The 26,332-nt window shown below is 23.3% G+C and overlaps 2 protein-coding genes across 7 annotated transcripts in view; both read right to left on the bottom strand.

Annotated features, from left to right (window-relative positions):
* The window catches only part of LOC142235152 (uncharacterized), a 454,428-nt gene that overhangs the window by 78,041 nt on the left and 350,055 nt on the right, over nucleotides 1-26,332 (bottom strand). The window lies entirely within an intron of this gene.
* On the bottom strand, nucleotides 22,869-25,298 carry LOC142233257 (uncharacterized). The gene has a single exon (XM_075304105.1). The coding sequence runs from the start codon at nucleotides 25,152-25,154 to the stop codon at nucleotides 22,869-22,871; it is 2,286 nt and encodes a 761-aa protein (XP_075160220.1). The 5' UTR covers nucleotides 25,155-25,298.

The raw sequence follows: 26,332 nt of genomic DNA, 5'->3' as shown, positions 1-26,332 counted from the left end.
CTTATTTGTTTATTTGTTAAGAAACAAATTTTTTGCTTTGAAGTATCTGTTATAATTTTAATCTTTTAAGCTGACAATTTTTGGGACATGATATTTTTTGGCATTAATTCGATAAATGAGATCTATATCCAGAGCCTACATTCAAAACTACATAGCTCCTAAAAGTTTTTTTTCGTTCGAAAGTTAGCGTTACAGACGGACGAACGTCCGGGATTATATATGCAAAATTAATAACAAAAAAATTAGTATAGCCCCCATCCTATAGTGGAGGTTATAACACATTAGTGATATTTTTTCTTGGTGATACTTGGGATTGGTGTAAGGGAATCATATAAAATGCCACTCTTGATTCCATCCATGGCACTCTAGATTTTCTTTTTTTTACAGTCTTTATGTTAAATCGTTGCTACAATTTGCCTGTCACTAGCATATGTTCATATCCTGTGGTGAAACTTAGCAAATTTGTAAGAATAAAAATTTCTCGCAAAATTTATGAGATACATTTGCGAGAGCGTGTTGATGTTGCTTTAGACATTGATTACACTGGCAATCATGGTTGCCATTTTGGTCTGATCAGACCAAAATTGCTCCAAAAAATTATTAATTTTTTAATTTTGTTCTATGGTCAGACCAAATGGAAAATCAAAATTTTCTATAGAAATAAAATTTTGACAAAATGTTCTTGAAGAAAGAAAATTTTGACAAAATGTTCTGAAGAAAGAAAATTTGACAAAAATTTCTATAAAAAAAGATTGTTTGACAAAACAATTTCTAATGAAATAAAATTTTAACGAAATTTCCCAAAGAAATAAAATTTTGACAAAATTTTCTACAAAAATAAAATTTTGACAAAATTTTCTAAAAAAAATGTTTTTTGACAAAATTTTCTATATAAATAAAATTTGGATAAAATTTTCTATAGAAATAAAATTTTCACAAGCTTGCCTTTAGAAATAAAATGCTGACAAAATTTTATATAGAAACAAAATTTTGACAAAAGAAATAAAATTTTAACAATATTTTCTAATGAAATAAAATTTTAACAATATTTTCTAATGAAATAAAATTTTGACCTTTTTATTTATCTTTAAGAATTATTTTTCATAGTTTCGGCTATAGGTCGATTAAAAAACATAGATATGATGTTTTTCTTTTATTTTTATTTCCAATATTTCGGTTGACTTCGTCAAAACCGTTTTCAAGGATTTGTTCTGGTGTACACAGCTTCACACTCTGTTTTATTTTCTATAGAAATGAAATTTGACAAAATTTTTTATAGAAATAAAATTTTTCATAGAAATAAAATTTTGACAAAATTTTCTATAGAAATAAAATTTTGACAAAATTTTCTGTAGAAATAAAATTTTGACAAAAATTTCTATAGAAATGAAATTTGACAAAATTTTTTATAGAAATAAACTTTTTCATAGAAATAAAATTTTGACAAAATTTTCTATAGAAATAAAATTTTGACAAAATTTTCTGTAGAAATAAAATTTTGACAAAATTTTCTATAGAAATAAAATTTTAACAATATTTTCTAAAGAAATAAAATTTTGACAAAATTTTCTATAGAAATGAAATTTGACAAAATTTTTTATAGAAATAAAATTTTAACAAAATTTTCTATAGAAATGAAAATTTAACAAAATTTTCTATATAAATAAAATTTTGTCTTATTTTCTATAGAAATAAAATGTTAAGAAAATTTTCTATAGAAATAAAATTTTCAACAGAAATAAAATTCTATAGAAATAAAATTTTGACAAAGTTTTCTATAGAAATGAAATTTGACGAAATTTCCTAAAGAAATAAAATTTTGACAAAATTTCCTACAAAAATAACATTTTGAGAAAATTTTCTATATAAATAAAATTTGGATAATATTTTCTATAGAAATAAAATTTTCACAAGCTTGCCTATAGAAATAAAATTTTGACAAAATTTTCTTTAGAAACAAAATTTTGACAAAAAAAAAATTAAATTTAACAATATTTTCTAAAGAAATAAAATTTTGACAAAACTTTCTATAGAAATAAAATTTTAACCATATTTTCTAAAGAAATAAAATTTTGAGAAAATTTTCTATAGAAATGAAATTTGACAAACGTTTTTATAGTAATAAGATTTTTCATAGTAATAAAATTTTGACAAAATTTTCTATAGGAATAAAATTTTGACAAAATTTTCTATAGGAATAAAATTTTGACAAAATTTTCAATAGAAATAAAAATTTGACAAATTTTTTATAGAAACAACATTTTCGAAAACTTTTCCATAGAAATAAAATTTTGACAAAATTTTCTATAGAAATAAAATTTTGATAAAATTTTCTTTAGAAATAAAATTTTGAGAAAATTTTCTATATGAATAAATTTTGGATAATATTTGCTATAGAAATAAAATTTTGACAAAATTGCCTATAGAAATAAAATTTTGACAAAATTATCAATAGAAATAAAACTTTGTCAACATTTTCTATAGACATAAAATTTTGACAAAATTTTTTATAGAAATGAATTTGACGAGATTTCCTAAAGAAATAAAATTTTGCCCAATTTTTCTTCAGAAATAAAATTTTGACCAATTTTTCTTCAGAAATAAATTTTTGACAAAATTTTCTTCAGAAATAAATTTTTGACAAAATTTTCTATAGAAATAAAATGTTGACAAAATTTTCTGTAGAAATAAAATTTTGACAAAATTTTGTATAGAAATAAAATTTTGAAAAATTTGTTTATAGAAGTGAAATTTGACGAGATCTCCTAAAGAAATAAAATTTTGACCAATTTTTCTTCAGAAATTAAATTTTGACAAAATTTTCTATAGAAATAAAGTTTTGACAAAATTTCTACAAAATTTTTCATGGAAATAAAATTTTTACTAAATTTTTCATAGAAATAAAATTTTGAATAAAATTTTCACAAAATTTTCTATAAAAATAAAGTTTTGACAAAATTTTCAATAGAAATAACAATTTTACAAAAATTTCTATAGAAATAAAATTTTGACAAACTTTTCTATAGAATAAGTAGAAATTAAAATTTTTAATAGAAATAAAAATTTCACAACATTTACTATGGAAATAAAATTGTGAAAAAAATTTAACTTTTAAATTATATTAATTTAATTTGGAAAAATGGGCTGCTACGAATTTTGGTCTAATTTTAGAAAAATGTTGGTCCACAATAAAAATTCATTGTGGCAACGCTGCTTGCAATAAAAAATTTCGTTCTGTGAAATATTAACAATTTAAATGTGGATAATCATTGTCTACATTGTGATAATTTTTCATAATCATAATCATCATCATCATCATTATTATCATTGTCCTAGACAAATTGTTGTCATCGTCTACGTCGAAATCATCATTATTAACGTCAGCTACAATAATTGTCGCAATGACAATGTCATTAAGTTGAACTCAATGATGATAATGATATATCTGCATTTGTTGGAATTTTGTGATTGCCGGATTTTCTTCATGCTACTATCTTTACTTACAAAAAAAAAAAAAACAATATCTGGGGATTGTTGGTGAAAACTTTTCGAGTTTCTTATGACATCTGCGTGTGTGTGTGTGTTTGGCGATGTGTGGGTGTTAGTACTTAAATAATAATTATGTAAATTTTATTTCTTTTGTAAGAGTGTCACAAAGCCCGAAAAGCTCTCTATGATAAGTGTGAGTTGTGGTATTTATTAAGTTAAATATATTGTAGCATATGTAAATGATATTTCTTTAGTAGATTTTAATATTATCTTTGCCTCTACCCTAAGCTGAAGGACACGGTTAAGTTTATCGTTCTGTTTGTCAGAAATGATTTTCTTTAAGCCTTAAATGCATTAGGGGGTGCTTAAACTGTTATAGCTTCTATACCAAGAAAACTAACACCAAAATATTTTCATTTAAAAATGAAAACGTTTTCACATAAAAAATTAATTACAAAAAATGTAGAAAAATTGTACTTTCCAAAATAAAATATTAATTATTCCCAATAATATTTTAATTTTATCAAAAAAAAAAAAAACTATATTTGGTTAAAAATATAATTGATAATGAGGCCTTTTTAAATGAGAATAATTGACTCCATTAATTTGTTAATTAAGTCATGGTCGAGAGAGAATTTCCTCTGAATTGCAAAGAATTTTTTCTATGAGTGCCAACAAATTGCAGAACAATCATTTGCGTGATCTTCAAAGAAAAAATTCAATTAAGCCGTTTTAAACTTATTAAGACTATAGTTGATTTAATTTTGCCAAATCAAATATTATGAAAACCCCCATTAGCTTTTACTCCTGACCATAAATTTCCTGGCTAAATAATGCAACTTGTACATGTATTTAATTTAGTGCACTCAGCAGCAGATTTGTTATTTTAGTATGAATATTTACTCATGTCCAAACAACATTGTAACTACCTTAATGAGTATTTAAAATGCAAAGCTTTTGTGTGTTTTTTTTTGTTTTCTCAATTTTCATTTTTGAGATGAATGTGAGCACTTTATCGTCCAACGTTTTGTAAATTGCTAGCATTTAGGTGCTTTGGTTTTTAATAGACCCCCCAACATGTAGAAATGTGGAATATACTCAAGCAAATATAAGGTCATGCAATTATAATTGATAACACTCATACGCTCCATTGTATGCTATTAATATTACTTATACGATCTATAGGTGATATTGCTATAGAGCGTATGAGTGTTTTTAAAACTCATACGCTCTATGTAACGCTTCTAATATGCATTATAAAATACTATTAAAATTAATTTAAATGTAAAGAAATATTAAATTGTATATGATTATTTTTTTTTAATCAAACTATCTATTAAGTTTAGAAATCAGTGTTTATCCTCAATTTACTCTCTAAAATTTTAATAGCATTTTTTTATTTGGAATTAATTTCATTACATTTAATATTGCAATTAAATGCAATCATTAAATTCAAATGGAAATATATTTGCATTTTTTTGTGCTAAACTACAAATGTAAATCAGTGACACATATTTTCTGAAATTATATATGGTATAGTTGCTATATGTACGTTTGGTAGATTTTTATACTGAGAAAGAAAATGGCAGGAAAAAGGCAAATTTAAAAATAAATAAAATTTAAAATTTAATTTAAATTTTTAAATATTAACACAAAATAAAATATTAATGAGTTACCACAAAAATGTTAAGAACTTTTATATAAATCTCATGATATGACTATCGGCTTTGTAGGTCACTGCATAATAAGGTCCTTACACTCATATTCATCTATTTATCTGATTTATTCTACCAAGGCTTAAGGTAATTTTACATTGATACACTCACAAAAAGGTAAACTCACCTCTAAAAAAAGACAATTAAATCCTTCAGCTAATATCATATAAGATAGGACTTATAAATAAAATCTTGGCAAAATTTTTTATAGAAATAAAATTTTTGACAAAAATTTTCTATAGAAATAAAATTTTAATAAAAATTTTCTATAGGAATATAATTTTGATGAAATTTTCAATGGAAATACAATTTTAACAAAATTTGCTATAGAAACAAAATTTTGCGAAAATTTTCTATAGAAATAAAATTTTTACAAAATTTTCTATAGAAATAAAATTTTGCGAAAATTTTCTATAGAATTAAAATTTTGACAAAATTTTCTATAGAAATAAAATTATGACAAAAATTTTCTATAGAAATAAAATTTTGACAAAACTTTCTATAGAAATAAAATTTTGACAAAAAATTTTCTAAAGAAATAACATGCTGACAAAAATTTGCTATAGAAATAAAATTTTGACAATATATTCTATGGTAATAAAATTTTTACTAAATTTTCTATAGAAATAGAAATTTTTACTAAATTTTCTATAGAAATAAAATTTAGACGAAACTTTCTACAGAATAAAATTTTGACAAAACTTTATATAGAAATAACATTTTGACAAAACTTTCTATAGAAATAAAATTTTTACTAAATTTTCTATAGAAATAAAATTTTGACAAAAATTTTCCATAGAAATAAAATTTTGCCAACATTTTCTATAGAAATAAAATTTTTACAAACGTTTATATAAAATAAAATTTTGACAAATATTTTCTATAGAAATAACATTTTGACAAAACTTTCTATAGAAATAAAATTTTTACTAAATTTTCTATAGAAATAAAATTATGACAAAAATTTTCTATAGAAATAAAATTTTTACAAAATTTTCTATAGAAATAAAATTTTGACAAAAATGTTCTATAGAAATAAAATTTTGACAAAAATGTTCTATAGAAATAAAATTTTGACAATATTCTCTATAGAAATAACATTTTGACAAAAATTTTCTATGGAAATAAAATTTTTACTAAATTTTCTATAGAAATAAAATTTTGACAAAATTTTCTATAGAAATAAAATTTTGACAAAATTTTCTATAGAAATAAAATCTTGACAAAATTGTCTATAGAAATAAAATTTTTACAATATTCTCTATAGAAATAAAATTTTGACAAAATTTTCTATAGAAATAAAATTTTGACAAAAATGTTCTATAGAAATAAAATTTTGACAAAAATGTTCTATAGAAATAAAATTTTGACAATATTCTCTATAGAAATAAAATTTTGACAAAAATTTTCTATGGAAATAAATTTTTTACTAAATCTTCTATAGAAATAAAATTTTGACAACATTTTCTATAGAAATAAAATTTTGACAATATTTTCTATAGAAATAAAATTTTGACAATATTTTCTATAGAATAACAATTTTTAAAAAATTTTCTATAGAAATAAAATTTTGACAAAAATGTTCTATAGAAATAAAATTTTGACAATATTCTCCATAGAAATAAAATTTTGACAAAAATTTTCTATGGAAATAAAATTTTTACTAAATTTTCTATAGAAATAAAATTTTGATAAAATTTTCTATAGAAATAAAATTTTGACAAAATTTTCTATAGAAATAAAATTTCGAGAAAATTTTCTGTAGAAATAAAATGTTGAGAAAATTTTCTATAGAAATAAAATTTTGACAAAATTTTCTAGAGAAATAAAATTTTGACAAAATTTTCTATAGAAATAAAATTTTGACAAAAATGTTCTATAGAAATAAAATTTTGACAATATTCTCTATAGAAATAAAATTATGACAAAAATTTTCTATAGAAATAAAATTTTGACAAAAATGTTCTATAGAAATAAAATGTTGACAAAAATGTTCTATAGAAATAAAATTTTTACAATATTCTCTATAGAAATAAAATTTTGACAAAATTTTCTATAGAAATAAAATTTTGACAAAAATGTTCTATAGAAATAAAATTTTGACAAAAATGTTCTATAGAAATAAAATTTTGACAATATTCTCTATAGAAATAACATTTTGACAAAAATTTTCTATGGAAATAAAATTTTTACTAAATCTTCTATAGAAATAAAATTTTGACAAAATTTTCTATAGAAATAATATTTTGACAATATTTTCTATAGAAATAAAATTTTGACAATATTTTCTATAGAATAAAAATTTTTAAAAAATTTTCTATAGAAATAAAATTTTGCAAAAATGTTCTATAGAAATAAAATTTTGACAAAAATGTTCTATAGAAATAAAATTTTGCAAAAATGTTCTATAGAAATAAAATTTTGACAAAAATGTTCTATAGAAATAAAATTTTGACAATATTCTCCATAGAAATAAAATTTTGACAAAAATTTTCTATGGAAATAAAATTTTTACTAAATTTTCTATAGAAATAAAATTTTGATAAAATTTTCTATAGAAATAAAATTTTGACAAAATTTTCTATAGAAATAAAATTTCGAGAAAATTTTCTGTAGAAATAAAATGTTGAGAAAATTTTCTATAGAAATAAAATTTTGACAAAATTTTCTATAGAAATAAAATTTTGACAAAATTTTCTAGAGAAATAAAATTTTGACAAAATTTTCTATAGAAATAAAATTATGACAAAATTTTCTATAGAATTAAAATTTTTACAAAATTTGCTATAGAATAAAATTTTAACAAAATTTGCTATAGAAATAAAATTTTGACAAAAATGTTCTATAGGAATAAAATTTTGACAATATTTTCTATAGAAATAAAATTTTTAATAAATTTTCTATAGAAATAGAAATTTTTACTAAATTTTCTATAGAAATAAAATTTAGACGAAACTTTCTACAGAATAAAATGTTGACAAAACTTTCTATAGAAATAAAATTTTGACAAAAATGTTCTCTAGAAATAAAATTTGGACAATATTTTCTATAGAAATAAAATTTTTACTAAATTTTCTATAGAAATAAAATTTTGACAAAAAATTTCTATAGAAATAACATTTTGACAAAACTTTCTATAGAAATAAAATTTTGACAACAATTTTCTATATAACTAAATTTTGACAAAATTTTCTATAGAAATAAAATTTTGACAATATTTTCTATAGTAATAAAATTTTGACTAAATTTTCTATAGAAATAAAATTTTGACAAAAATTTTCTATAAATAGAAATATAGAAATAAAATTTTGACAAAAATTTTCTATAGAAAAAAAATTTTGACAAAATTTTCTATAGAAATGAAATTTTTACTAAATTTTCTTTACAAATAAAATTTTTACAAAATATTTTTATAAATTCTATATCATTAAAAATTTTTATTTTCGTGTGAGGTCATACTATCAAATTCTATTGTAGACATAGTAACTTTCCCTTGTAGGAACTTTTCCCTTGTATTCTTTTCAGTGTACACATGGCCATAGAATATATGAGAAAATTATAAAAAAATAAATTCAAATTGAGTTAACCACATTCAAATCCCAGTAATTAGACCGAAACTGTTCGTGGTTCTAAATTTTCGAAAAAAAAAAATAAAATAAACGCACATTATAAACTCAAAATCATGCCACTATGGTGGTTAGCCAAAATTCATTTGGACAAATTATTTTAGAAAAAAAAAAAAACAACAAATAACAAAATGTTTAATGCAATTAGTTTTAGTCATAAGCATGCAAATGGAGAACATGCGAATTTTGGCATGACTTTCTAATTATAAATATCATACGTATTTATACAATACAAACGTAGTTAAGCTCAGGCCATTGGATGGGGCTATTACATCCGGAGCACTTAAACGATCATGTAAGTATTTCCATATATTTTCAGTTTGTAGAAGTCTACCAAAAATGGTAGATTTATTACTGTTTTGATAGAAAAAAAAATTTGACAAAATTTTCTATAAAAATAAAATTTTTACAACATTTTCTATAGAAATAAAATTTTTACAAAACTTTCTATAAAATAAAATTTTGACCAAATGTTCTCTAGAAATAAAATTTTGAGAAAATTTTCTCTAGAAATAAAATTTTGACAAAATTTTTATAGAAATAAAATTTTAACAAAATTTACTATAGAAATAAATTTTTGATACAATTTTCTATAGACATAAAATGTTGACAAAATTTTCTATACAAATAAAATTTTATTTTTGGTTTTAGTCCAGCTCGAGGTCATTAATGAAAAAACTCTAGATGTTTTTTATTTGAGTTTTATTTTATTGAAGCCAATATTTCGATTTGACATCGTCAATCTTCATCAGATCTTCGTAATCAAATAAAACAAGAGTGAATTACACTTTACTGTTTTATGACACCTTACTGACATAAAACAGTAAACCTCGAGCTGGACTAAAACCAAAAATATGGTTAAAGACAGGTCAACTATCCAAAATGAAATAAAATTTTGATAAAAAATTCAATAGAAATAAAATTTTGACAAAAGTTTCTATAGAAATAAAATTTTGACAAAATTTTCTATGGTTATAAAATTTTGACAAAATTTTCTATAGAAGTAAACATTTTAAAAAACCTTTCTATAAAAGTAAATATATTGACAAAAGTTTTTACAGAAATAAAATTTTGCGAACATTTTCTACAAAAATTAAAATTTTGACAAAATTTCTATAGAAATAAAATTTGGCAAAATTTCTATGTAAATAAAACTTTGACAACATTTTCTATAGAAGTAAACATTTTAACAAAAAATTCTATAAAAGCAAAATTTTGATAAAAATTTCTATAAAAGCAAAATTTTGATAAAAATTTCTATAGTAGAAAAAGTTTTGACAAAATTTTCTATATAAATACAGTTTTGACAAAATTTTCTATAGAAATAAAACTTTGACAAAATTTTCTATAGAAATGTTGACAAAACTAATAAATGTAATAAAATTTTTCTATAGTAATAAGATTTTGACTAAATTTTCTATAAAAATAAAACTTTGACAAAATTTTGACAATATTTTCTATAGAAATAAAATTTTGATAAAATTTTACTAAAGAAATAAAATTTTGACAAAATTTTCTAAAGAAATAAAAAATTGACAAAAATTTCTACAGAAATAAAATTTTGACAAAGTTTCTATAGAAATCAAATAGAAATAAAAGTTTGAGAAAATTTTCTATAGAAATAAAATTTTGACAAAATTTTTTTATAGAGATAAAATTTTGACAAAATTTTCTATAGAAATAAAATTTGGACAAAATTTTCTATAGAAATAAGATCTTGACAAAGTTTTCTATAGACAAAAAAATTTTTTGACAAAGTTATCTATAGAAATAAAATTTTGACAAAATTTTCTATAGAGATACAATTTTGAGAAAATTTTCAATAGAAATGAAATTTTGACAAAATTTTAGATAAAAGAAACTTTTGACAAAATTTTCTATAGAAATAAAATTTTGATAAAATTTTACTAAAGAAATAAAATTTTGACAAAATTTTCTAAAGAAATAAAAAATTGACAAAAATTTCTACAGAAATAAAATTTTGACAAAGTTTCTATGGAAATCAAATAGAAATAAAAGTTTGAGAAAATTTTCTATAGAAATAAAATTTTGACAAAATTTTTTTATAGAGATAAAATTTTGACAAAATTTTCTATAGAGATAAAATTTTGAGAAAATTTTCTATAGAGATAAAATTTTGAGAAAAATTTTGACAAAATTTTCTATAGAAATAAAATTTTGAGAAAATTTTATATGGAAATGAAATTTTGAGAAAAATTTCTATAGAAATAAAATTTTGAGAAAATTTTCTATAGAGATATAATTTTGAGAAAATTTTCAATAGAAATAAAATTTTGACAAAAATTTCTATAGCAATAAGATTTTGATAAAATTTTCTGTGGAAATAAAATTTTGACAAAATTTTAGATAAAAGAAAATTTTGACAAAATATTCTATAGAAATAAAATTTTGACAAAATTTTCTATAGAAATAAAGTTTTGACATAAATTTTCTATAGAAATAAAATCTTGCTTAACTTGTCTATAGAAATAAAATTTTGACAAAAATTTTCTATAGAAATAAAATTTTGTAAAAATTTTCGCAACATTTTCTATAAAAATAAAATTTTGCAGAAATTTTCTATAGAAATAAAATTTTGAGAAAATTTTCTATAAAAATAAAATTTTGACAAAATTTTCTATAGAAAAAAAAATTGACAAAGTTTTCTATACCATTTTGACAAAATTTTCTATAGAGATAAAATTTTGACAAAATTTTATATAGAGATAAAATTTTCACAAAATTTTCTACAGAAATAAAATTTTGACAACATTTTATAGAGAAATGAAATTTTTAGAAAATTTTCTATAGAAATAAAATTTTGACAAAATTTTCTATAGAGATATAATTTTGAGAAAATTTTCAATAAAAATAAAATTTTGACAAAAATTTCTATAGCAATAAGATTTTGATAAAATTTTCTGTAGAAATAAAATTTTGACAAAATTTTTTATAGCAATAAGATTTTGATAACGTTTTCTGTAGAAATAAAATTTTGACAAAATTTTAGATAAAAGAAAATTTTGACAAAATTTTCTATAGAAATAAAATTTTGACAAAATTTTCTATAGAAATAAAGTTTTGACATAAATTTTCTATAGAAATAAAATTTTGTAAAAATTTTCGCAACATTTTCAATAAAAATAAAATTTTGCAGAAAATTTCTATAGAAATAATATTTTGAGAAAATTTTCTATAGAAATAAAATTTTGACAAAATTTTCTATAGAAATAACATTTTGCAGTCTCCTTCTAACGCAGGCTGCCTAAAGGCTGGCTTGGGTTATTAGAGGGTTAAGCCCTGTTTTTGTGTATGTAGCAATCAGTCTAGTTTGATATCACACAAATTGAAACTCATCTGTCGTTGTTATATTTATAAAAATTATTATGTTTAAGTGCCTAATAATGTTTTGAAAATTCTTCATTGTCATTTATCAAAAGGAAATTCGGAACCTTGATTTTGTGGCAATTTTCCTTCCTTTTCTAATTCTTCTGGGAAATGTTTTTTGTGTGTTATATGTTCTGTTTTGGTTTTCGTATTTAATAGGGAATCCTTACCAATATTGTTCCTCCTCCACACCCTGTAACGACTTAATAAATCAATAGCATTTCAATAATGCTAATAATCATAAATGTCATTTGCCAACTTTTTTATGGAAATCTCATCAACTTTATGGTCTTTGATAGGCCTGTCATCATTTTTTGCCTCCTTCTTACCATTAAACATGGGAATGTCAAATAAATTCCCGGAAATAAAAACCATTTATTTACATTTCAATTTGGTTTTACAATTATAAGGCAATGTTAGTGATGTAAGAGCATGTATAATTTCGTCAATGCAATAAATTTAATTTTGGTTTTAAAATTTAATTTAAATATATGTATATAATTATGAGTAATAAGGTTGTCCAGGATAATTTCTCCTTATGTCTGCATGATTTATATTTAAATGTAATGATATCTTTTCAATTGTTATCGCATAAAATCAATTAGCTTGATATGAAAAACAATTTACAAAATTAATTATTTTATTGTGTGTATATACGGGGTTGCTATGAATGGTTGGCCTTTTCATATTGAAAAAGAAAAATATAATACATTAGCATCAATAAACCACATGTAAAATAAATAATTAATTTGTTGCTTTTTCTTACCTTTCATTCTGTTATTGTTTACAAATTCATGGTGATTTATAATGGTAAATAAGTAATGAGCTTACAATGGTTATAAAATGAAATTTTAATTGAATATTTATGTTCTTTAAACACATCGATTACAAAAGAATGTGGTTTATTTTTGTCTGGGGGGTGTAGGGCTTTTACATATCATTCAATAAATTATATGGTTTACAAATACTGTTACGTTAAAAAGAATAAGAAATTCGTTCATCTTAATATCGAATAAAGTTAAACTAAACGTCCTAAATTTTATTTCTAAATTTTGTCAAAATTTTATTTCTATAAAAAATTTTGTCTAAATTTTATTTCTATAACAAATTTTGGCAACATTTTATTCCTATATGTTAGAAAATTTTCGCAAAATTTTATTTCTATAGAAATTTTATTTCTATAGAAAATTTTCTCAAAATTATATTTCTATAAAAAAAGTTTTGACAAAATTTTATTTCTATATAAAATTTTGTCAAAATTTTGTTTCTATAATTTTTTTTTTTCAAAATGTTTTCTATAGAAAATTTTCTCCAACTTTTATTCCTATGGAAAATTTTGTTATTTTTTTATTACTATAGGCAATTTTGTCAAAATTTTATTTCTATATAAATTTTTGTCAAAATATTATTTCTATAGAACATTTTGTCAACATTTTATTTCTATAGAAAATTTTCTCAAAATTATATTTCTATAAAAAAAATTTACAAAATTATAATAAGAATAAAACATAAGATTTTTTTCAAAATGTTTTCTATAAAAATTTTTCTCTAACTTTTATTCCTATAGAAAATTTTGTCATTTTTTATATCTATAGAAAATTTTGTAATTTTTTATAACTATAAAAATTTTTGCCAAAAGTTTATTTCTATAGAATATTTTTGTCAAAATTTTATTTCTATAGAAAGTTTTGTCAAAATTTTATTCTGTAGAAAGTTTCGCCTAAATTTTATTTCTATAGAAAATTTAATAAAAATTTTATTTCTATAGAAAATATTGTCAATTTTTAATTCTATAGAAAATTGTTGTCATAATTTTATTTCTATAGAAAATTTTGTTAAAATTTTATTTCTATAGAAAATTTTGTCAAAATTTTATTTCGCTAGAAAATTTTGTCAAAATTTTATTTCCATAGAAAATTTTATCAAATTTTTATTTCTATGGAAAATTTTATCAAAATTTTATTTCTATGGAAAATTTTTGTCAAAAGTGAATTTCTATAGAACATATAGATTTTGTCAAAATTTTATTTCTATAGAAAATTTTGTCAAAACTTTATTTCCATAGAAAATATAATCAAATTTTTATTTCCATGGAAAATTTTATCAAAATTTTATTTCTCTGGAAATTTATTGTCAAAATTGAATTTCTATAGAAAATTTTATTTCTATAGAAACATTTATCAAAATTTTATTTCTATAGAAAATTTTGTCAAAATTTTATTTCTATAGGAAATTTTGTCAAAATTTTATTTCTATAGAAAATTTTGTCAAAATTTTATTTCTATAGAAAATTTTGTCAAAATTTTATTTCTATAGAAAATTTTGTCAAAATTTTATTTCCATAGAAACATTTGTCAAAATTTTATTTCTATAGAAAATTTTGTCAAAAGTTTATTTCTATAGAAAATTTTGTCAAAATTTTATTTCTTTAGAAAATTTTGTCAAAAGTTTATTTCCATAGAAAATTTTATCAAATTTTTATTTCTATGGAAAATTTTATCAAAATTTTATTTCTCTGGAAAATTTTATCAAAATTTTATTTCTATGGAAAATTTTATCAAAATTTTATTTCTTAGAAAATGTTGTCAAAATTTTATTTCCATAGAAAATTTTATTTCTATAGAAAATTTTGTCAAAATTTTATTTCTTTAGAAAATTTTGTCAAAATTTTATTTCTTTAGAAAATTTTGTCAAAAGTTAATTTTCATAGAGAATTTTATCAAATTTTTATTTCTATGGAAAATTTTATCAAAATTTTATTCCTCTGGAAGATTTTATCAAAATTTTATTTCTCTGGAAAATTTTATCAAAATTTTATTTCTATGGAAAATGTTATCAAAATTTTATTTCTCTGGGAAATTTTTGTCAAAATTGAATATCTATAGAACATATAGATTTTGTCAAGATTTTATTTCTATAGAAAATTTTGTCAAAATTTTATTTCTCTAGAAAATTTTGTCAAAATTTTATTTCTCTAGAAAATTTTGTCAAAATTTTATTTCCATAGAAAATTTTATCAAATTTTTATTTCTATGGAAAATTTTTGCCAAAATTGAATTTCTATAGAAAATTTTATTTCTATAGAAAATTTTGTCAAAATTTTATTTCTTTAGAAAATTTTGTCAAAATTTTATTTCCATAGAAAATTTTATCAAATTTTTATTTCTATGGAAAATTTTATCAACATTGTATTTCTCTGCAAATTTTTGTCAAAATTGAATTTCTATAAAACATATAGATTTTGTCTAAATTTTATTTCTATAGAAAATTTTGTCTAAATTTTATTTCTATAGAAAATTTTGTCAAAATTTTATTTCTATAGAAAATTTTGTCAAAATTTTATTTCTTTAGAAAATTTTGTCAAAAGTTAATTTTCATAGAAAATTTTATCAAATTTTTATTTCTATGGAAAATTTTATCAAAATTTTATTCCTCTGGAAGATTTTATCAAAATTTTATTTCTCTGGAAATTTTTTTCAAAATTTTATTTTTATGGAAATTTTTTTCAAAATTTTATTTCTATGGAAAATGTTATCAAAATTTTATTTCTCTGGGAAATTTTTGTCAAAATTGAATATCTATAGAACATATAGATTTTGTCAAGATTTTTTTTTCTATAGAAAATTTTGTCAAAATTTTATTTCTCTAGAAAATTTTGTCAAAATTTTATTTCCATAGAAAATTTTATCAATTTTTTATTTCTATGGAAAATTTTATCAAAATTTTATTTCTCTGGAAAATTTTTGCCAAAATTGAATTTCTATAGAAAATTTTATTTTAATAGAAAATTTTGTCAAAATTTTATTTCTTTAGAAAATTTTGTCAAAATTTTATTTCCATAGAAAATTTTATCAAATTTTTATTTCTATGGAAAATTTTATCAACATTGTATTTCTCTGCAAATTTTTGTCAAAATTGAATTTCTATAAAACATATAGATTTTGTCAAAATTTTATTTCTATACAAAATTTTGTCTAAATTTTATTTCTATAGAAAATTTTGTCAAAATTTTATTTCTATAGAAAATTTTGTCAAAATTTTATTTCTATAGAAAATTTTGTCAAAATTTTATTTCTATAGAAAATTTTCTCAAAATTTTATTTCTATAAAAAATTTTCTTAAAATTTTATTTCTATAGAAAATTTTCTCAAAATTTTATTCCTCTGGAAGATTTTATCAAAATTTTATTTCTCTGGAAAATTGTATCAAAATTTTATTTCTATGGAAAATTTTATCAAAATTTTATTTCTCAGGGAAATTTTTGTCAAAATTGAATTTCTATAGAACATATAGATTTTGTCAAGATTTTTTTTCTATAGAAAAGTTTGTCAAAATTTTATTTCTCTAGAAAATTTTGTCAAAATTTTATTTCTATAGAAAATTTTATCAAATTTTTATTTCTATGGAAAATTTTATCAAAATTTTATTTCTCTGGAAAATTTTTGCCAAAATTGAATTTCTATAGAAAATTTTATTTTAATAGAAAATTTTGTCAAAATTTTATTTCTTTAGAAAATTTTGTCAAAATTTTATTTCCATAGAAAATTTATCAATTTTTTATTTCCATAGAAAATTTATCAAATTTTTATTTCTATGGAAAATTTTATCAACATTGTATTTCTCTGCAAATTTTTGTCAAAATTGAATTTCTATAAAACATATAGATTTTGTCAAAATTTTATTTCTATACAAAATTTTGTCTAAATTTTATTTCTATAGAAAATTTTGTCAAAATTTTATTTCTATAGAAAATTTTGTCATTTTTTTATAACTATAGAAAATTTTGTCAAAAATTTATTTCTGTAGAAAATTTTGTCAGTTTTTTATAACTATAGAAAATTTTGTCAACATTTTATTTCTAAAGAAAATTTTGTCAAAATTTTATTTCCATAGAATATTTAATCAAAATTTTATTTCTATAGAAAATTTTTTCAAAATTTTATTTCTATAATAAATTTTGTCACAATTTTATTTCTGTAGAAAATTGTGTCAAAATTTTACTTCTGTAGAAAACTTTGTCAAGATTTTATTTCTATAGCAAATTTTGTCAACATTTTATTTCTATAGGAAATTTTGTCAAAATTTTCTATCTATAGAAAAGTTTGTGCAACGAGATCAGCTGACTACCATAGACCTTACGTCTGAATTGTCCAAGGCCTTTAGAACTGCTTGACTGTCAAGAAGATGCTGATATCACTTCTGAATAACGGCCTCATCAACAGCGACTCAATAGCTTTTGTGATTGCAGAAATTTTTGGACTAAAAGATACTGCAATTGCAAATTTGTTTGCTGGGTAATTATTTCATCTTGCCTCTGGGAAGTATAAAATATCAGAATTATTTCACTTTCCCCAAAAGGCATACGCATACGTTGGTTTGTTTCTTTATGTGAAATTCCTGTGTATTGTCTTGAAATCCACTTGAATTTATACTGAATATCATTAAACTAAGGGTATGGTCACACTAGGCAAATATTTGACCGAAATGAGTGTCAAACATTTTTCCAGGAGCATTTTCGAAATATCTGAGAACTGTTTTTTGAAAACATTCGTATCGTTATGTTATCTATCCAATATGAGGTAAAAATATTCGCTGGTTTGAGTGCAGTGATCAATTCTTTTTTGATGTCAGTCAAATATTTGACCAGTGTGACCATACCCTAAGTTATTTGTTTATTTTTTCCTATAGCTTTTGCTTGCACAGAGAATTCATTAACCAGCTTCCGGCTTTGGATTATTTATCCCAATGCCACCCCAACCTCCTTTTCGCTCATTTTTTTAAATGTAAGCTATCACAAATACTAACATAAGTCGTGGGATTTCTTTTTGAAAATGAAAACTCTGTTAATGATATTCCACGAATATTCCTTTTTGTCATTATGCCTGCCATATTTCCAAGTGGAAATATTTGTGGTCACACAATGGGATTTTTAAAAAGGCACCACCAGAGGGAAAACCTTAAAGCCACAACATTACCAACTACCAACAACAGCAACAACGATAATAAAAATGTGTTACATACAAATATTTGTAAATTTGCATAAATAATTAATAACCAGCTGTCAAATGGTATTTTCACAACAAATTCTCAGCATTTCATTTAAAACAACAACAGCAAAAAAGTATTGTGCATCAACCGCAAATTGAAAGTTGGTTACAACAACGGAGACGGAAACACCGGCTATGGCATTCGTTTTAACACGGATTTGTGGAAATAGCCTAAAGGTACATTAACACACCGTTTGAGTGTGTAAGTGTGTAAGTGTGTAAGTGTGTGTGTGTGTGTTTGTAAGTTTGTATTTTTCACCAGCTGAATATTGCAGTAATTTTTTTGTTGTAAATAGATTTCTAGTAATTGATTTTGAAGAATTTGTTGTTGTTTTTCTTTTGCAACCTCTCCATAATAGTTTATAGCCTGGGATAAAATTTAAAGCCGATTATACAGATGAATTAATTAAGGGATTGCTGAGTGAGAATTAATTTATATGTTTAATAATTTTATTCATAAATTAAATTGGAAAAGTTCATGGAAGCCCCCAAAGGCAAAAATGAAACAAATAATACGAAAACATGTAGCAAACGCCTGACCCAAACGGACGCTACAACGGCCAACCTCACTTGTTTACACTACTCAATTCAATTAAAAAAATATAATTTAATTTAATTTAGTTAAATTTTTTTATTTTAAATTATTTAATAAATTTCAAACCACACTTTCATATAAATTTGTGTAATAAAAATAGTGTATTTATGTAGCATTTTCTATAGGAAATTTTCTCAAAATTGTATTTCTATAGAAAATTTTGTCAAAATTTTATTTTTATAACAAAATTTTGTCAAAAGTTTATTTCTATAGAAAATGTTGTCAACATTTTATTTCTATAGAAAATTTTGTTTTTATAAAAAATTTTGTCAAAATTTCATTTCTATAGAAAATTTTTGGTAAAATTTTATTTCTACAGAAAGTTTTGTCAAAATTTTATTTCTATAGAAAATTTTGTGACAAATTTATTTCTATAGAAAATTTTCTCAAAATTTTATTTCTATAGAAAATTTTGTTAAAATTTTATTTCTATAGAAAATTTTGTCAAAATTTTATTTCTATAAAAAATTTTGTCAAAATTTTATTTTTATAAAAAAATTTTGTCTAAATTTTATTTCTATAGAAAATTTTCTCTAAATTTTATTTCTATAGAAAATTTTCTCTAAATTTTATTTCTATAGAAAATTTTGTGACAAATTTATTTCTATAGAAAATTTTCTCTAAATTTTATTTCTATAGAAAATTTTCTCTAAATTTTATTTCTATAGAAATTTTTCTCTAAATTTTATTTTTACAGAATTTTTAATTCTCTCGAAATAATTTCTTTTATCTGGAGAAGAATATTTTGCAAAATCTGATACAATTTTATTTCTATAGAAAATATTTTCTAAATTCTGTAGAAAATTTTCTCAAAATTTATTTCTATAGAAAATTTTGTCAAAATTTTATTTCTATAGAAAATGTTGTCAGCATTTTATTTCTATAGAAAATTTTGTCAAAATTTTGTTTTTGTAAAAAACATTTTATTTCTGTGGAAAATTTTTGAAAAAAATTTATTTCAACAGAAAGTTTTGTCAAAATTTTATTTCTATAGAAAATTTTGTGACAAATTTATTTCTATAGAAAATTTTCTCAAAATTTTATTCCTATAGAAAATTTTCTCTAAATTTTATTTCTATAGAATTTTTAATTCTCTCCAAATAATTTCTTTTATCTGGAGAAGAATATTTTGCAAAATCTGATAAAATTTTGTGACAATTTTATTTCTATAGAAAATTTTCTCTAACTTTTATTTCTATAGAATTTTTAATCTCGAAATAATTTATTTTATCTGGAGAAGTATATTTTGCAAAATCTGATAAAATTTTATTTCTATAGAACATTTTATTTCTATAGAAAATTTTCTCAAAATTTTATTTCTGTAGAAAATTTTGTCAAAATTGTATTTCTATTAAATTTTTAATACTCTCGACATAATTTCTTTTAGCTGGAGAAGAATATTTTGCAAAATCTTCCAAAACATCAAAAATTCTACCAATCTACCAAACAGTAAATAATCCACCAATTTTTAACCAATCCCTTTTCTACGAATTGATGTCTATAACCTTTACAACTTAACCTAACCGAACGAATAATGTCGTTGCGAACGCGTTTCCTCCGCTGACTTCATATTTTTACAACATTCATGTCAAATTTGGTGAACTATGGCGAGGACGTTGGGTCTCTTCGGAAGTTTGTTTGCAAACCAAGCTGATATGTGACAAAAAAAGGCCTACAAATTGCGAGACAGACTCCTGTCTCTTCATCGCCATAGCAATTGGAATTATAACTGGATATAACAACCTTAGGAAACATATGGTCAGAATAGGTCTCAGATATGATGAAATTGGCAAGTGGAAATGAAATTTTGACAAAATTTTCTATGGAAATAAAATTTTGATAACAATTTTTATGGAAATAAAATGTTGACAAAACTTTCTATAGAAATAAAATTTTGACAAAATTTTCTATAGAAATAAAATTTTGAAAAAATTTTCTATAGAAATAAAATTTTGACAAGATTTTCTATAGAAATAAAATTTTGACAAAATTTTATATGGAAATGAAATTTTAACAAATTTTTCTATGGAAATGAAATTTTGACAAAATTTTCTATGGAAATAAAATTTTGACAAAACTTTCTATAGAAATAAAATTTTGACAAAATTTTCTATAGAAATAAAATTTTGACAAAATTTTCTATAGAAAAAAAATTTTGACAAAATTTTCTATAGAAATAAAATGTTGACAACATTTTCTAAAGAAATAAAATGTTGACAACATTTTTTATAAAAATAAAATGTTGACAACATTTTCTATAGAAATAAAATGTTGATAAAATTATCTATAGAAATAAAATTTTGAGAAAATTTTCTATAGCAATAAAATTTTGACAAAATTTTCTATAGAAATAAAATATTGACAAAATTTTATATGGAAATGACATTTTGACAAATTTTTCTATGAAAATGAAATTTGACAAAATTTTCTATGGAAAAAAAATTTTGATAAAATTTTTTATGGAAATAAAATTTTGACAAAACTTTCAATAGAAATAAAATTTTGACAAAATTTTCTATAGAAATAAAATTTTTACAAAATTTTCTATAGAAATAAAATAATAAAATTTTAACAAAATTTTCTATAGAAATAAAATGTTGATAAAATTTTCTATAGAAATAAAATTTTTAGAAAATTTTCTATAGAAATACAATTTTGAAAAAAAATCTATAGAAATAAAATTTTGAGAAAATTTTCTATAGAAATAAAATTTTGTTAAAATTTTATTGCTATAGATAATTTTATTAAATAATTATTAAAATTTTGTCAAAATTTTATTTCTATTGACAAAATTTTATTTCTATAGAAAATTTGACAAAATTTTGACAAAATAAAGTTTTGACAAAATTTTCTATAGAAATAAAATTTTGACAAAATTTTCTATAGAAATAAAATTTTGACAACATTTTCTATAGAAATAAAATTTTGACAAAATTTTCTATAGAAATAAAATTTTGACAAAATTTTCTATAGAAATAAAATTTTGACAAAATTTTCTATAGAAATAACATTTTGACAAAATTTTCTATAGAAATAAAATTTTGACAAAATTTTCTATAGAAATAAAATTTTGAAAAAATTTTCTATAGAAATAAAATTTTGACAACATTTTCTATAGAAATAAAATTGTGACAAAATTTTCTATAGAAATATAATTTTAATAAAATTTTCTGTAGAAATAAAATTTTGACAAAATTTTCTATAGAAAAAAAAAATTCATCAGTGCCTCTGGTTGGATGTTTTAAGCAAATTTAAGGAAAACGGTTAAATGGAAAATCTTGAGAGCCCTACAGGGAGAAGAAGTTGAGAAAATTACCTTAAGGTCACACAATGGACCTATAGTGGACTAAGTGGACATCATTATCGATCCAAGAAATGTTATTGTCATCCTCGACAAACTAACCTAACCATTATAAGACCAGTTATAAATATATAAAGCAGCTATATATAAATCTGAACTGATTTACTAAAATCAATAGGGATTGTCTTTGAGGCGAAGTAGAACTTTATGTCATATTTGAGGACGATCGAACTGCGAGTTGTACTTCGAACTTAAAAATACATGAACAGATAGACGGACATCACCAAAGCGATTCAGAACTTAATTTTACGACGATTGGTATACTAAGTGATGGATCTTAGTCTATTCTTTCCACTACTTCGTACGTAGTGGTGAAATGTATAAACATTGGGAATATATTCATTATGAGGAGGTCCTATGGTGGACGATATAAAAACAATATAAATAAAATTAAAATGTATAAGGGTTTTAAATTAAATAAATTAATATAAAATAATTTAATTTAATTAATAATTGATTTAATTAAATTAAAATAATTTTTTTTTTTAAATTAAGAAATAAAAATATATTCTATGCAATATATTTTTGGAGTAAACTTTAACAAAAGAAAAACACAAAATTTTAATAGTAAAAAAAAATTAAAATATTTTATTTTGTTTATATACAATCTTAAAAATATAAAAACAAAAAACATTTAATCTATGTCAATTAATAAATTACCTGTAATCTAGTGGAAGGCGGTGACACAACCAAACATATCTGCATAGTTGCCTTGAGGAATTCTTCACGTCTAGCATTTAAATCCTTCAAGGCCGGTGAAGCCGACGATGACATAGTCGATGATGCCGCAGTCATGGGTATGGCAATGGGTGAGGTTACAGCCTGCTGTTTATATGGTCCCGAGCGTTGTTGTTTGTTTAGACTGCTGGAGGATGAGGTACGTTGCGGCGGGGAAGAAGATGTAACTGTGGTGGAAGGCAAAAAAGGATTCAAGCTCCGTACCAGATTGCATGTTGATGCCTTGCCCACATTACTTTGATGGGAGTGAGCCGCTGCTGATGCCGCTGGTACTGGTGGTGGTGGCTGACGTTGATTTTGATGATGGTGATTGTGATGATGTTGACTACTGCTTGTGGTATTGACTATTTGCGCCGTCTGGGTTTGTGTTGTGGGAAAATCCAATTTGGTTGGTGTGGATAAACTGAAAAGTTTCCGTTTGTGTTTACCTGGCGTCGAAGTGCCCAACGAAGATGTAGCCCCCTTTCCCCCACAAGCTCCATATTCACTGTGGGTCGATTCTTGGGATCCAGTGCGACTATAATTGGGTGTAGGCATTTGGGCCGAATGACTTCCAATGGAATATTTCACCGAAGTAACATTGGAGTCGAGTTCATCTTCAATCTCCTGATCCTCTTCGGCCTCTTCATAGGTACTGTGATATGTGCGAGCGGTAATTTCCGGCAGAAACGGATTACTGGGCGAAGCCAAAGTGTATTGATAGTAATTCCTTAGAGAGCCATTGGAATCGCTTAGGCTCTCCTTTTTCACTTGGTGCCTCTCCTCTTCCACGGCCAGCGGGAATTGGGTTAGGTCATCGCTGATGGTAACATTTTGACTAGTCGAGGGAAAATTACATAGATTCTCCCATTCACCCGAAGACGAATTGAACGAGGACACTGTAAAGCCTTCATTGGAATGACCTTGAATGCTGCGAGAACTTTCATTGCTCGACTTGAAGAGAAAATTCTGAAGTCGCGTCAATTTGGCAGCAGTGCTGCTTTCACTGGCTGTACTACAGCTACGGCTATCTGCCGTAACGGCTGGGTGGTCCCCATGATCACTTTTGCTGCTACTTTGCTGTTCCAGGCGTTTAGAGCGCTGAGAGCCTGAGCTAGCTTGTCCCACAGCTGCGCCCGCATCCGGTTTAGTGTTTAGAGTTCGATTGTTTGGATTTTGAGTCGTTTGATTGGAATTCACATTGGAGTTGGTACTAACTTCGGAACCCATATTGTTGTTGTTCATATGCCAAGCCCAGTAGCTTATGCTGGTGGTGGGACTCTCACAGAAATTACTCTCCAAAGAGGTACTGGAGTTGGTAGTTGCCACACTACTCAAGTGGCGATAGGCAAATTCGGGCGGGGTACTCTCGTCAGGACTATCCAGAAGCAGGGCTGGATTGATATGGCCACCCAAGCCTGGCAAATTAGTCAGCGAGAATATGGAGGCTGAGTTATGTAATTGCTGGTGCAAAGGTCTCAAGCTACCACTGCGTTCCTGGATTACATTTGTATCGATTTTATCCTGGCGTTTAATTTCCAGCGATTTATGCTCGGCCCTGCGAAAGCTACGCCTTAGCTTTTCGGCAAATTTTGATTCCTTATGGGGTTTATGCTTCACCTTAGTCTCAGTCTTGGTCGGGGGATTCTTATCGCACCCGTCGTTTTCCAACAGCTTTTCGTGCATTGGTAGTAGAGTGTCGGGCTCCTCGTGGGGAGGTGGTGGCGATGGTGGTGGAGGCGTGGTCGACGCTTTCCCGCTCTTAGCTTCGTTGTTAAAGTTCGTTAGTAATGCCACGGTAGTTGCAGCACTCTCGATGTAGTTTTTGGTATATGCAGCAGTGGGAGGTGTCACAAAACCTCCACCCATTACGCTGAGTACACTGGGGGAGGGTGTCAATGCTGTTTTGGGTGAATTTAGAAAATTCTCCACATCAGCATCATCAAAATTGTCCGTAGACCTTTGAAGTCTATAGCGTTTCGATGATTTTGCAATGTTACTATGGTGTTTCGATGATGACGAGGGCAAACAGGAGGTGGAGGATGACAATGATGTGCTTAAAGGCTTGCCTAAAAATATTTTTGTTGATAGCTTAGGCGACGATGAAATTGATGATGTGGCCGATGAGGCTTTTTGGGCCGTAGATGAAGTTGTTTGTTTAACGAGATCTAAAATTTTGCCAACTCCTTTAATATGCAGAGTTGGCGTTTTATCCATAATATTTTTCCCTTGGAGGAAATATGATGACTTGTTGGTTTTTTTCCGTGTTTTTGTTTTTAAATCAATCACTAAATGTTAGTTAAGTTAATCCTATAAAGAAGCGTTATCGTTTTCCCCTAATTGTTATTTATAGTTTAATGGTTTTATTCCCTCTAATTTTTGGATTTACCCAAAAAGTTTATTTTTTTTTTATAAAACTAATTTAGACTAAATTAAAAAAAAAACACATCAAGTATATTTAGTTGTTACAGTTGATTGATTTCCCGTGAAGCAAATTTTGCTGTAAGGAGAAAAAACGATGAAAAATAATTGAGAAGTTCTACTGTATAAAGAATAATTAAAAACACCTGAAAATATGCAACACTTTTATATGTTCTGCTAAAAGTATGCCACTTGAGCAACCAAATTCAAATTAACAAAATTTTCTAAACAAAAAACTATGCAGATATGTTTGGTTGTGTCATCGCCTTCCACTAGATTACAGGTAATTTATTAATTGACATAGATTAAATGTTTTTTTTGTTTTTCTAGACAAAACAAGTAAGGAAAGTCTAAAGTCGGGCGGGACCGACTATATTATACCCTGCACCACTTTGTAGATCTAAATTTTCGATACCATATCACATCCGTCAAATGTGTTGGGTGCTATATAAAGGTTCGCCCCAAATACATACATTTAAATATCACTTGATTTGGACAGAATTTGATAGACTTTTACAAAATCTATAGACTCAAAATTTAAGTTGGCTAATGCACTAGGGTGGAACACAATTTTAGTAAAAAAAAATATGGGAAACATTTAAATCTGAAGCAATTTTAAGGAAACTTCGCAAAAGTTTATTTATGATTTATCGCTCGATATATATGTATTACAAGTTTAGGAAAATTAGAGTGAGTTTTACAACTTTTCGACTAAGCAGTGGCGATTTTACAAGGAAAATGTTGGTATTTTGACCATTTTTGTCGCAATCAGAAAAACATATATATGGGAGCTATATCTAAATCTTAACCGATTTCAACCAAATTTGGCACGCATTGCTGGAATGCTATATCTACTCCCTGTGCAAAATTTCAACCAAATTGGGCGAAAACTCAGGCTTCTGGGCCATATAAGTCCATATCGGGCGAAAAATATATAGGTTAAGTTGTAAAGGTTATAGACATCAATTCGTAGA

The sequence above is a fragment of the Haematobia irritans genome, chromosome 4 (assembly GCF_050003625.1).
Source record: "Haematobia irritans isolate KBUSLIRL chromosome 4, ASM5000362v1, whole genome shotgun sequence".
Lineage (NCBI taxonomy): Eukaryota > Metazoa > Arthropoda > Insecta > Diptera > Muscidae > Haematobia > Haematobia irritans.
The sequence above is the reverse complement of the archived record's forward strand: the minus strand, read 5'-3'. Positions and strand labels throughout refer to the sequence as shown.